The sequence below is a fragment of the Gracilinanus agilis genome, chromosome 3 (genome assembly GCF_016433145.1).
Source record: "Gracilinanus agilis isolate LMUSP501 chromosome 3, AgileGrace, whole genome shotgun sequence".
Lineage (NCBI taxonomy): Eukaryota > Metazoa > Chordata > Mammalia > Didelphimorphia > Didelphidae > Gracilinanus > Gracilinanus agilis.
Window position 1 is genome coordinate 12,707,217 of NC_058132.1, and position 14,555 is coordinate 12,721,771.

The 14,555-nt window shown below is 38.1% G+C and overlaps 1 protein-coding gene across 1 annotated transcript in view; it reads left to right on the forward strand.

The window, feature by feature from the left end:
• Nucleotides 1-14,285, forward strand: part of LOC123240754 (sodium-dependent phosphate transport protein 3-like) — a 44,740-nt gene extending 30,455 nt beyond the window's left edge. The window contains exons 4-9 of the mRNA XM_044668465.1: nt 5,894-6,061; nt 7,924-8,085; nt 8,689-8,821; nt 8,918-9,059; nt 12,676-12,766; nt 14,151-14,285. Coding sequence (XP_044524400.1) covers nt 5,894-6,061; nt 7,924-8,085; nt 8,689-8,821; nt 8,918-9,059; nt 12,676-12,766; nt 14,151-14,285 — 831 coding nt within the window. The remainder of the gene's footprint in view (nt 1-5,893; nt 6,062-7,923; nt 8,086-8,688; nt 8,822-8,917; nt 9,060-12,675; nt 12,767-14,150) is intronic.
• The last annotated feature ends 270 nt before the right edge of the window (nt 14,286-14,555 follow it).

Consider the following 14,555-nt stretch of genomic DNA (forward strand, 5'->3'; position numbering starts at 1 on the left):
TTTTATTATATAATTTATTTTATATTCTATTTAATTAATATTTATCAGTTCTTTAATTTAATATAATTACTTAATTTAATACATTTAATTTAACAGAATATTTTATATAATATATTTAATATAATTACTCTGTTCATATTTTATGATAAGATTATATAATTAATCTAAATATTATATAACATATACTATTGTATTTTTACATATTATATATATTATATTACATACTATAATACCATTATTGTTTATTTTATATATTATATTTATATGTTATATATAATTATAATAAATCAGTCCAGATTTGAATTCCAGTCTTCCTGATTCCAAGCCTGGCACTCTCACCACTGTGCCACTTAGCTAATATCCAGAATTATCATACATAAAAAGTCTACATATCATTGGAGATGAAAAAATGAGTCCTAATAAAACATTTCTAGAATTATATAAAATATGAGTGGGAACAGGGGTATCTTTACTCTACTCCCTGGTTGTACTCAGAAAGTTTATAAAGTTTCTTCACTACAAAAAGTTGTGGGAAGGGAATTTCCCTCCCCGTTATGTCACTTTGTTTGATGTCATCAACCAGGGGCCTGAAGATCCTTTACCGTTGAGATGTGCAGGTTTAGATAGATCTTCAGAGAAAGGAAGTTGAAACCAACGAGATGGGAAACTGATCCCACAGGCACTGCCCCCCTTGTTAAATTGCCAGGCAAATTGAGGAACAATGATTGGTTCCTTAAATTTGACGTGGGAGAGAGAGTGCGTGGAGAAAATTGTTTATAAGGTGAAACCAAGGCACTGCTCATTCTCTCTCCCTCTCTTTTGACTGGAGCTTGGAACCTGAAGGAACCCCTGTTGGTGGTGAGCTTCAATCCATCAAATGGCAAATAGGGTAGTGAGCTTATTAACTCTCTACCTCTTTCCTACATTTCCCTCTCTTTACTATTACTACTTTGATAAAATAAAGCTACTAAATTTACTAGCAGCCTCATGGTTTAATTTTAACTATTACACTGTGCTAGCTCTTGGTTTTTAATATATTTTAAAATTTTATTAAAAAGAGGCCTGACCACACCTACATATTTTGGGGGTTTTAACACGACAGTGTCATGTTTCATCAAAGGAATTTTTTCTGAATCTACTGAAATAATCACAGAATTTATCTGTTGTTTTTCTGATTACTTGTCTTACTTTTTGGTCAGTTTTCTGGATTTATTTCTATTGTTTCCTCCCACCTGTCTTTCCATATTAAATGAAAGAAAGCATCCAGGCTTGAATGAGTGAATGAAAAAGCATTTAAATTTTGCTTATTGTTAACCAATTATTTATTAAGTGCTGGTATACTAAATGCTGGAAATATAAGGAGAAATAATTTTACAGTTATCCTTCATTTTAATGGGGAAAGAGCTAGAAGCATCAGTACAAAGTGAATAAATAGAAATATACACAAAGTAGATAAATGTAAGGTTGTATTGAAAGGAAAACATAGCAATTGGGGGATGAGGACAGATTTTATGCAGAGTATTGCACTTGATTTGTATGCTAAGAAGATAGGAACTCTACGAGGAACATTGCTTTGTGTGAAGAAGAGAGAGAAGGTCAGGGTGCCTGGATCACAGAGAAAGGGGAGTAGTGTCAAAGGAATCTAAATTGTATACAGGACAGGTTGTATAGGACATTGAATGCTAAACAAAAGAATTAATATTTGGTTCTAGAGGCAATCAGAAGCCACTGTAATGGACTGAGTATGAGGGTTCATGTGATGAAACCTGAACTTAAAGAAAACTATTTAGGCAGCAGGGTGGTCTGGAGCACTGAGAGACTCACAGAAAGAAGACTACTTAGGAAACTGTTGCAATAATCGAGATTATGAAAGCCTAAACTCAAGTGGCATTTCTTCGAGTGGAGAGAGAGGGGTCAGATGAAAGAGTTGTTTTGAAGATAAAAGTCTCAAGATTTGGCAACTGTATGTGTGGAGAGGGGAAGAATGAGTAGCTCAGGAGAATGCCATTGTGACTGAGACTGGAAGAATGGTGATACCTTCTACAAAGCAGAAAAGTTCAGGAAAGAGGAGAGTTTAGAAGGAAAGATAATAGTTCCATTTTGTAAATGTTGACCTCTTGGGCATGCAATTTGAAATGTCCAAAAGGTAGTTGATGACAGGGTATTAAGTCCTAAAAAGAGACTGGAGCCAGGACAATAGTTAACTATCGAAATGATAGTTAAACAATGAGAATTGATGTGGTTAGCAAGTGAAACTGTGCAGAGGGAGGAGACCAGTTGCCAAAGTAGTTACTTGAGTGCTGATCTGGTCAAATGATTCCATTTCACCATGGTAAGTCATTGGAGTTATTGAGCCATCAGAGGTGACCAAGAAAAGGCAGTAAGATGGGTTGAAAGAGAAAGAGGGCGGTCAACAGTGTCAAACTAGGCAGATGGATACAAGAATGAGAAATAATAAAAGGTCTACAGATTTGGCAAGTAAGATGTTGGTGTGTTTTTTTCAAGGATCATTGGTAACTTTAGAGAAAATAGTATCATTTGGAGGATAAGGAGGAAGAGGAGGATGCTGATGCTGATGCTGATAATACAAATGAGTGTAGGGAATATTTTCGAGGAGTTTGGCTGAGAAAGGGAGGAGATTATGGTTTGAGCACATAGTAGGGTTTAGTAAAAGTTTCTTAAAGATAGGAGAGATGAGTAGATTTGAAGGTATCAGGGAAGGAACAAGCCAAGAGAGAGAGGAATCTACTGGAAAAGATGGGAAGGATTAGAATCAAGTTCCCTTGTAGAAGAGTTGGCCTTGTACAAGGCATATGATAAATACTAGGGATGTAAAGAGAAAGGTAAACAACATATCTTCTTTAATATCATTTCCACTAATGAAACTATATAGTTTTCTGACCTTGAGCCATTTGACAGTGCCGGGGACTTTCTTAAGGTGAGAACTTTCTTCTCTGGGTCTCCAGTAGCTGTGGTTGGTAAGGAGACTGGGACTATAGCACCTGCTATAGTCTACTATATAGCTATTAATGTCTGAAGAGAATGGATTAGAAGAGCTGATGGTCTGGAACAAGACCAAGGGGAGGAGGTGTATTCCTTTTTGTCCCTATTTATTTTTCTCCATATATCTATTAACTCTAATTTTTCTAGGGTTTCATTCACCTCTCTTATCTCTTTCTTATTTATTTTTTGGTTTGATTTATTTAGATCTGATAGGAGAAGGTTGAGGTCCCCCACTAGTATAGTTTTGCTAACTTTTTCATCCTTGAGTTTCACTAGCTTCTCCTTTAGAAATCTGGAAGCTATACTGTTTGGTTCATACATGTTGAGTACTGATATTTCTTCATTGTTTATACTGCCTTTTATTAGGATGTAGTTACCTTCCCTATCTCTTTTAACCACATCTATTTTTACTTTGGCTCTGTCAGAGATCATGTTGGCAACCCCTGCCTTCTTTTTCTCATTTGAAGCCCAATAGATTTTTCTCCATCCTTTCATTTTTACTCTATGTATGTCTACCTGCCTCATGTGTGTTTCTTGTAGACAACATATGGTAGGATTTTGGTTTCTAATCCACTCTACTATTTGCTTCCGTTTTATGGGTGAGTTCATTCCATTCACATTCAGAGTTATAATTATCAACTGTGTATTCCCAGACATTTTGATTCTCTCTCTTTGTCCTGTCCTTTCTTCTTTCACTGTTTTCTTCTATACCAGTGTTTTGTTTTTAATCACTCCCCTCCTTTATTGTACTTCCCTTTCTCCCCTCTCCCTTTTTATTCCCCTTATTCTTCTTTAGGATATTTTTAAGGTCCCCCCCCCCGCCAGCCCTCTCCCTTCCTAGTGTTAGTTCCCTCTCCACCAGTCCTTTTGTTACTCTTCTACTTCTCTATAGGGTGAGAATCAGTTTTCTGCCCCAATGGATCTGGTTGTTCTTCCCTCTTTTAGCTAATTTCAATGCACTTAAGTATTAAATATTTCCTCTCACCAACCTCTTTACCCTTACAGTGTATTGTTATTCTTCCCTATTGGCCCCACGTGCTTCTTTATGGAATATAAATTACTCCTTTTTGTTTGTTTTCCTGTTTTTCTTAATATTACCTTCTTTTTTCCCTCTCTAGTTTTATATATATTTATACATACATACACACACACACGTGTGTGTGTGTANTTCAATGAACTTAAGTATTGAATATTTCCTCTCTCTAACCTCCTTACCCTTACACTGTATTGTTATTTTTCCCTGTTGGTCCCAAGCACTTCTTTATGTAATATAAATTTATTCCTTTTTTTGTTTTCCTATTTTTCTTATTATTACATTCTTCACCCCCCCCAGTTTTGTGTGTGTGTGTGTGTGTGTGTATATATATATATCTTGCTTGACATTTCATTCTATACAGTTTGTCCCTATTCCCTCTATGTAAACTTCTTCCAGTTACCCTGTTGGTGATAACAATTTTTAATATTTACTAATATCTTCTTGTCTTCTTGGGATACAAATTGGTTGAATTTATTGGGTCCCTTAAAGTAAAGATTTTTCCCCTCCCCCCATTCTCTTAATTACATTATGGTGATTCTCTTGAGTTCTGTGTTTGGGCAGCAAACTCTCTACTTAAGTCCGATTTTTCTTTATGAATTCTTGGAAGTCCTCAATTTTATTGCATGACCATACTTTCCCCTGCAATAATATAGTCAGTTTTGCTGGGTAGTTGATTCTTGGTTGTAGAGCCAGTCCACAAGTCCCAATCTTAAAGAAGCAAAACTAGATTAAGAGAAGGAAGAAATGTTTTGGTTACAGAGTTGTGTAAGGGGTAAAAAGGTGTTTTGGTTGGGTGAATATTAAAAAGGGATGGTCTCCAGGGACCTGAATAAATATCAATCCCCAATAAAAAAAATCCTGAAGTCGAAATGAGTTTTATGGTAGTTTATTTGCAAATGAGAAGAGGGAGAGAAAGTAAGAAAATCAGAGAGAGAATAGGGTAGGATAAGTAATCTAACAGACTGAGTAATTTGCTCTGGCCTCTGGTTCAATCCAGGCAGGTTTAACTAGTCCTCAATCAGAGAGGGCCAAGGGCTGAATGAAACAAAAGCTTCAGTCTTGAATACTCTTTTGAAAGGAGAGTTTCTTCAGAGAAATCCAGGAAGATTTAGTCTTTACACTCACCATATGTAGTTCCAAGGGAGAGATTAAGAGCAGTCTCACATAGTCCAGGGTTTCAGCTAGGCAGCCAGAGCTCCTTCAGGTCTAAGTCACGAACAAGAAGAGAGTTACAGGAAATTGTCACTCCCTTTTAAAGGTGCTTCTTTTTCATCACTTCCTGTGCCTTATTTCCAGTTTACATGTCTAATCACAACAGATGCTTTGCTTAGGCCTGCCCTAAGTCAGTCAGTCAATTCTGATTTGTCACCCATTTTTGCACACGTGGATTACAGACTTCCCCACTTGTGAATTAAGTGGTGGTGTTTACATCTTTGGTGATTAAATCTGAGAATGGGCAGGGTAGATTTAATTTCATTATCACAGTTGAGATGACAAAGTGGGTTTGGAAGAGAAATGAAAGATTTTAAGATTGACCCGTGAGGAGTGGAGGGAGTTCTGAACATTAGGGCTATACCTAAAATATAGAGGCATATATTAGTGAGATTGATGATATTTATAAATATAACAAAGATGTAGATATTGATATTACATATATAAATATGGATCTAGATATGCATATAGAGATAAATATGTTGATATGGGTTATATATAGATATAGAATACATATATTTATAAAGCTAGAAAGGGAGAAGAAAAAGGAGAGAGACAGAGAGGAGAGCCGGGGGGGAAAGAGGGAAGGGGGAGAGAGAGAGAGAGAGAGAGAGAGAGAGATGCCAACATAGGAGGAAATCATACCAAAGGGAGAAGTCCATTGACGTTAATTTGATACTGTTTTTCCTAGGAGGAATTGGCTGTATATGCTGTGTTATCTGGTTTTCTCTGGTTTATGATGACCCCATAAACCACCCCTATATAAGTGAGAGTGAAAAGGAATACATCACTTTTTCATTGGCTGGAGAGGTATGTTAATAAAAGCAGCTAACATTTACATTGTGTTTACAAAGTGCTTTAGATATTAAACCACCAGGTGGCATAGCTAGTCTTAATCTGCTCTCCTTTAGCATGAGAAGCATGAAAACTTGAGTAGTCCCAAGTTCACCTAGTAATGGATACCACTCAAAATCAAGTGCTCTGCCAGTGTCAAGACCACTCTGATTCTCTAAGTGGAAGCGGAATTCTACTTGCTAGACCTGCCTCCCATCAACAGGTGTTCCCAGTGTGGATTTACCCAATCAAAATCACTGTTGAATCCACGATTCTATCAGGAAAATTTCCTTTTTCCTCCTAAAATCTCCTATATCTCAACTCTCATTCCTGTGAACCTAAAATAAAGTCCATCATACTTATATAGCATATTTACTCATAAGCATGGTGTCAACAAAAGGAATAGAATCCTAAGTACACTCATACTACTAATGTATAGGCTACTCAGGCATGATTTTTCCCAGATTCAGTCTACAGATATGACCCAAACCAGGATTTCTAATGCAAAGTGTTAAGCCTGATTCGCTGTCCTCTTCCAAAGCCAAAGTGAGGAAAAGGGCTCATTCAATGAACTAGAACTTCCAAATGCTCATGATCCCCAAGAGGGCCACAGTCAGTTGAAAGAACTCAGGTTTACAATGACTCATTGCCTACTTAGGACCTTTGGCATACACTCAGGAAAAACCCTGGTGCAGAAAGAATCTGCTTCTGACTCTTTTTGTTCCTGTCAACATGCTCCACGTAGGCCATGCCTTCCAGCTCTCCTGCATCACAACTCATCTCATCAACCAACGCTTGCCCAGCAGCACTTTAGTCCTTTTAGGGAAATCTTGCTGGCTGAGCCAAAGCAGTCCCTCACATAATATTGATTTCTCAGTCCTTAAACTCTTCTCTCTCCCTCCTTTTTCAAATCTTATGCAATTTCTGTTGTCTCTCAGAAATGATTACCATGCCTTGAAGAGCATGTTGAAGTGGAATGTTGAAAAACAGAATCTCAGTTGTCACTTCAAAACTGAAAAACACAGAGTGTCTTTCTCAACCTTCCAACCTCTACCCCTTAGCCATAAAACTCTTTCCTTTGGATCTCAGCTTTATGTATCTCTAACCTAAAATATGGTGCCCTACTCATTAGCTGATGTCATAGATATAACTCTCCTAAAATAGAAATTATCTCATTTGATTCCTTAACCAGCGACTTAGCTAATAGTCATTATTATTCCCACTATAATACTAAAACAGAAACCAAAACACTTCGGCCCAGAAATAGACTCACCCCAAGTCACGAAGTTAATAAATGGTAGAGTTTCTTGGTCTAGAGCCTTTTCAATAGAGGATGCCACTAGTTTTCCAGACTGTTGTTTTTACCTTGTATTTGGGTTTTGATTTCTCAGAAGTAGGGTACTAAATAACAGAGAGCAACTGGAGCTTTAAACTAGAGTGCCAAAATGGGTGGAAGAGGGAAGAGGGAATTCTTCCTTCTAGCAATGATTACTATCCATGTACTTTGCCTTAGAGTCCTCTGCTGCACCCTTGGTACAACTGGCCTTGGGCTTGCCCATTTAAAACACTATTACCATAGCACTTATCTCCTTAGCGTGAGAGTTAGACTCTTTGAAAGACAGGCTATACCTTTTCCCATATAACTACACTTCAATGGGACTTTCCCAATACCTTTCTCTTTCCATCTCTCATTGCATTTTCCCTTGTCACAAATATTCTGAGTCACAGTTCTGGTCAGAAGTGGTGAGGGGTGTCATGAGTGCCTCATGTACCTTACTTCAAACAAAACTTCCCCCATCCACTTTGTTCTCCATACTAACTACTGTATTTCCTTTTAGAACAGCAATCCCAGTTGGTCCTTGCCCATCAAGGCCATGATCAGATCCCTCCCACTTTGGGCCATTATCATCACTGGTTTCTGTCGATTTTGGTTAGTCACCAATCTGACGATATCACTGCCACTATTGATAAACATTATGTTTGATTTTGACATCAGAAATGTGAGTACATAATCTCTGATTTCTTTTATCTCTCTTAATGCCTTTTTATTCAATTTTCAGTCACCTTCTCTGAAGCTGACATTATAACCCTAAAATTACAGAATGTGAAGGAACCTTAGACATCATTTAGTCCAGCACTCTCATTTAAAATATGAGGAAATTGAATTAGGTAAGCATAGATGATATGGAAGCTTGTGAGATACTGGGATATTTAATAAAATAGATAAAGATGGGTACAGAAAGGTAAGACTGGGTGAGCCAAATATAAGGCTTGTCAACTTCACAATTTACCCAAGCCAATCCTTGAGATTATTCTAGGCCTGTGTTGGCAAACCTATGGGATGTGTGCCAGAGGGAGCTGTTCCCTTCCCCCTCTCCAATGTGCCTAAAGACAATTTTTCACATCACTCACCCCTCTGCCCAGCAGCCAAATGGGAGCACTTCCTCCCTCCCCTGTCTGGGGTAAGGGGGGTGGCTCACATGTGGCATAAGGGTTGCAGTTTGGGCAATTGGTCTCTAAAAGGTTCACCATCACTGGTCTAGGTGATTGAGCGTCTCATTTCTGGGACCCATGGTGTCTTTTGCACATTTTTTGTCTCACAGAATGGGATTCTCAGTGCACTTCCTTCTATAGCTGCGTGGATCTGTATTACCATAGGAAGTCAAATGGCAGATTTCCTCTTGTCCAAGAAGATTCTGAGTCTAGTGGTGGTTCGGAAACTTTTCACAGTTCTGGGTGAGGACATTTCTGTCATCCTAGTGCATTTCTCACAGTACACCTCAAAATTTGCCCAACAACGTGTGCATGGTTTTTTGTGTCCTTGCTCCCCAGGAATGCTTCTCCCATCAGTATTCATCACAGCTGTGCCATACGTCAGTTCCATCACTGCTATTACCTTACTGATGCTCTCTATGGGAATAAGCTGCCTGTGTTACTCTGGATTCATGATTAATTCCCTAGATATCGCTCCCAGGTAGGGCTCCCAGCCTCTTCTCCTCTTCCTTATGCTATGTGGGATAGTGGAAAGAGCACTGTTCTTGGAGCTAGAAAGCTTGGGTCAAGTCCCAGCTACGACAGTAGGCATATGACCTTGAAAAAGTCCAAATTTCTTTAAATCTTAGTTTCCAAATCTGTGGAATGGGGCAAATGTTACCCAGATCACAGACTTATTATAAGGAAAAGACTGTAAAACAGTGGTGTCAAACTCAAAAAGAATGGGGGCCACTAACCTATACTTAAGAACTCCTGTGGGCTGCATAGTGACTTAGAAAATCACATTAACATTTTTGTTTCATTATATTTTATTTATTTTGTTCAATATTTCCCAATTGCATTTTAATCTGGTTTCCACCATACTTGGGAGTGTTGAGGACTATGTTTGACACCCCTGTTGTAAACTAGAAATTGATATGTAAATGTGACTTACTGTTACTATTATCCTTTTTCTAAAGGAATCTCCCACTAAAGTCGTGTTCTGATGCTGCATAGTCAGGTGGAGGTGACATATAGTTCTCATCTATAATGGAAGCAGAAAATGCTTGAACTTCTAACTTTTTCTACCAATTTAGAAACTCTTTAAGTGCAGGACTGGTGATGAAACCTGTGTCCATTACTCAAGGACCAGCCTTGTCAAATGCAGAGTTTGTCACCAGGGACACAAAAGGGCAATGATTTTTTTTCCCTTTTTTTGGCTACAGCTATTCTCAAAGATGATCTAAGGAGCTATAGGAGCTACACTTGTAGAGAGAATGTACCAGGTGTTTGAAGTAATAAACTAGCAAGCTCTTCAAAACTCATTTCCCCTTAATGAAACTTTGTCCCATATTATAATAATTCTCTGCTATATGTATCATATACCTGAGGCAGGTGCCTGGATGATCAGCTGCTACTCTTCTAAACTAATCACTTCAGGGGCAGCTGGGTAGCTCAGTGGATGGAGAGCCAGGCCCAGAGGTGGGAGGTCCTGGGTTCAAATCCGGCCTCAGACACTTCCCAGCTGTGTGACCCTGGGCAAGTCACTTGACCCCCATTGCCTACCCTTACAACTCTTCCACCTATGAGACAATACACCGAAGTACAAGGGTTAAAAAATGTAAAAAAACCCAAAAAAACAAATAAACCAATCACTTCATTGTGATGAGGAGCAGACCACCCATCAAGCTGAAGTTTAAAGAGATAAGGGATATGAAGACAAAACTGCCAGCTGTCTTTCAATTGAATCTAAATGGCGGGTGTCTACTCAACCTTTTCCAGAAATGGATCAGTTTAACCAGTAGATGGCATCTGTCCCCAGCTACAATTTGCCAAGGCTAATTGGTATACTGGCTTTGGTTCTTGGCAATGCTATGCAATCAACCAGTATCAGTGTCAGCAGATAAGATAAAGGGGCAGAAATCACTGACAAAGGTTCCTTTGCTGACAAATATTGTTGATGTCCTTGGAAGATGCTAAATGCCTTGTATTTGCACCAACCACTTGAATAAGGACTAAAGGAATAGCTGATGCCTTTGGATATGTGTAGATAGCACATAGTAAATATGTGTGTTCCTATATAATTTGCATGTATCTAAATCGTTTGTAAGGGTTACATGTGTATTACACATACATGTAAACATGCATATCCCTCCAGTAGAATATAAACTCCTTGAAGGAAGAAATTATTTTGCATTTTTTCCTCATATGCCCAGCATGCCTTGCTGCATAATTCCTAAGCACAGGAATGCAAATAAGACAAAGTCGCCAAGTCATAAAGAAATAGGTTTATTGCCAGAGGGCCAGTCTCACAATAAAGCCAGAGTTCTGGTCAAGACCAAAAGACCCGACCACTGTGAGAGACCTTCCTATATACCCCAAGGAATATCACCACGTATATGCCAAGTTAAAAATAATCCAAGACCATGTTAAATATAGAGCAGGATGTACTTCTCATTGGTAGAAGAAGTCACTTGATGACGACTTGAAAGTCACTTGATGGACAAGGAGGGAGCAGGGGAGCCTGGACTAGTGACACAATGATAAGAGTAGGTGGTGTTGGGCGGTACCAGGCTTTGAACCAGGGTCAGACCTGGCGACGTATACTGGATCACAAGTTCAAGACCGTAATTGCTGACGGTGCATGATCTAGCCATTTGGAAGGGTGAGGTTCAAAACCGAGACCTTTACTAACAACAATTGCCTATGCTAAATATTCTCTCCTATATAAAGCAGTTATTTACTTATTTCAAAACCTTAATACTTATACTAAAATCATCACAAAAGACCTACTAAAATCATCACTTATGCTAACATTATTTAACTATTCTAGAATTACAATTATGAGTAACTCAAAACTACAATTAACATTAAAATCTAACCCTCATCTAAGGGGATAAGGGATTTTTTACTCACAGCCTGGAGTAGATATTTGGTCATTTTAATTGATTTTTTAAATTGAATTGATCCTGAACTGAAGTTCCAGATCTATTGCCTATGAGGGCCACAAGACTCACAGGGCAATCATCTATAAAAGTGGGAGATCTTACAACTTCGTTGCTTGCTGTTTGAACATCATGTGCCTTACTCAGGATAGAGGACTTGGTTTCCCAGTTTTGTTTTTGTAAAAAATAGTGCTTATGATTTTTATGAGAGATGCCATTTCTATGAATTCTGCAACTTTTAACCTTTCTCATTCCTCCTTTGGGGAACCATGATTTCCCATATATTTTTCATCATCCTCATCTTTTCCTATTCTTGTCCTGAAGCCGCATAGTATCAAAATATGGACTGATTTAATTTAAAGGGTCTTACCAGGTACTTCACAGAATTTCCCTGTCTCTTCATCCTCAGGGACCAGTGATGATCCATAAGCTGTAGTTATTTACAGGATGGTCTTTTGGCAAACATTTATCAGTACTGCGATTTGAGATGATTGGACTGAGATGACTTTCTTATGCCTATTTGATCTACACTAAATTTACTCTACCAAGTCCTTTCTTTGCCTTTCCATGAAGTACTTGCCACATCCTTCCATTTAGCTGCATAGCCCTTCTTTCTTTGGATTTCATTTATTGAAAAAATGTCAAGATTCACATGATTTAGCTCCTCTTGCAATATGCCACTTCGTTGTTCATTGGTCAAACATTCAAATTCAAGTTTATACATGTTCCCAAACTAGTGTGATTCTTGCATTTTTTAATCTCTTTCTGCCACTTTATTACTTCGGAAGTGGAAGGGGTCACACAGAGCTTAGAGCCATTTTTTTCTTTGTTTCACGGGTCATCATAGTTAAAATTATATCACTAAATGGCCAAGACTTGATGAAGTTTTCCCATACTTAGCAGAGCTGGTTCTGCCTTCAGTCTGTTGCCACGGTTGTCCTAAAAGCCTTTCCAACATGGTAGAACTCTGCGAAGCCTATCCCCTGCTGACATAGCCCTGAAGGACCCACAGTCACCTCCATACTACAATGAGGCATCAGAGTAGGATTTTTGTAAAGGGCAAATGCCGATGTTCTCTAGAAATATGTGGGGGGTGTGTTGCTATTTAAATAATGGAGTGATGGCTGACTAAATGAAAAATCAATTTAATATGGGAAATTTTTCTTCTCCCAGATATACTAGCTTTCTTATGGGACTTGGAGGAGTTTTTACTATACTACCGGGAATCATTTCACCCATTGTTACTGGATACCTCATAAATAAGGTAAAACAGAATCTCGTCTTTTAAAAAAAAGTATTTAGACTCTTCATTGGTCAAATTTCTTTTTAAAAGAGAAATACAGTAGGGCAGCGGGGTGGCTCAGTGAATTGAAAGCCAGGCCCAGAGGTGGGAGGTCCTAGGTTCAAATCTGGCCTCAGACACTTCTAGCTGTGTGACCCTGGACAAGTCACTTAACCCCCATTGCCTAGCCCTTACCACTCTTCTGCCTTAAAACCAATACACAGTAGTGATTCTAAGGTGGAAGTTAAAAGTTTTTAAAAAATAAAAGTTGTAAAAGAGAAATACAACATAGGAACATAAAAGAGACCCCAAACAGTGCTTATCTCAAAATAATTGAATTATAATTGTCAAGTGAGAACTATTTAATAGGCTGAATTATACTTGTCAAATGAGAAGTATTTGGTAAAGAAAAGGGTCCAGAAGTTTTAAGTCAACAAAGGAAAGGGAATAAGAACTTATTTGGCACCTGCAATGTCCAGGCACTATGCTACATGCTTTTTAAAAAAATATCATCTCATTTGATTCTCACAGCAATGCTCTGAGATAGGTATTGCTAGTATCCTCATATTACTGTTAAGGAAACTGAGGCAAACAGAACTTAAATGACTTTTTTTTTCCCACATGGCCATAGAAAGCTTTAATTACTTTGTCTGAGAATGCCTGTTCATATCCTTTGACCATTTATGAAGTGGGGAATGACTTGTATTCTTATACATTTGATTCGTTTCTCCATGTATTTGAGAAATTATGCCTTAAATGACTTTTCCAAGGTCACACAGCTAATATACACCTGTGACTGAATTTGAACACTGACCTTCCTGATTCCAGACCCACAGCTCTACCCACTGTGCTACTAGGTAGCTCTAAGACCAGTATACATGGTGATTTCTTTGGCTAGATCCAAACTGTAACTAATTCTGCTCTAATCATAGCATCCACTGTGATCATAGGCATATTTTTAGATATATGTCTAAGAATGGGGATTTAATGGTCCAAAAGGCAATTAGAGTGTTAGAGATTTTTTAAACAGCAATCACATCAGAACTTATTTAAAAAACAAACAACTTTCATTTAAGCTGTAATTTACATTCCCCATCAACAACCAAGAGCTAATATGTAGACACCTAAATAAAACAGAACAAGCCATAATTCCAATGTAAATGCCTTCTGCCCCATCCACATTTTGAAGCTTTTTCTTGTGGTCAATCATTCACTAAAAATTACTTTCACCATGATGCAAAATTAAAATCCCAGAGCAGGTTCTTTACTATGGGACTCTTCCACATTTTAATTGAAGGGTGAATTTTGGGACTTAGAAGGGCAGAAAATTTTTGGAATGATACTAGTCTAAATTTTATATCCACAGGACTCTGTATCTGGCTGGAAGAATGTCTTCTTGCTATCGGCTGCCATAAATCTAGCAGGAATGATCATCTATGTAATCTTTGGCCGTGCCGACATTCAGGACTGGGCTAAGGAGAAAACACTCACTCGCTTCTGAGTGGTCATGAATGGAGAACCGAAGTCAAAACTTATTTAGACATTTCTAAAGTATTTTCATTCTCTGGCATTTTATTTTTTCAGTCACTCGAACTGCTGGTTTCTGGATTGCTTTTTACCTGAGATGCGAAACTTTCTAAAGAATTTCTATGCTGCCTGACTGCTAATTTGGGTTTTATAGACAACAGATGTCCTAACCGCTTAACTGAACTTTAGGTGACTGTTCTGTAAGGCAGAACTATACAAATGCCCTAGGAGAATTCATTGATCT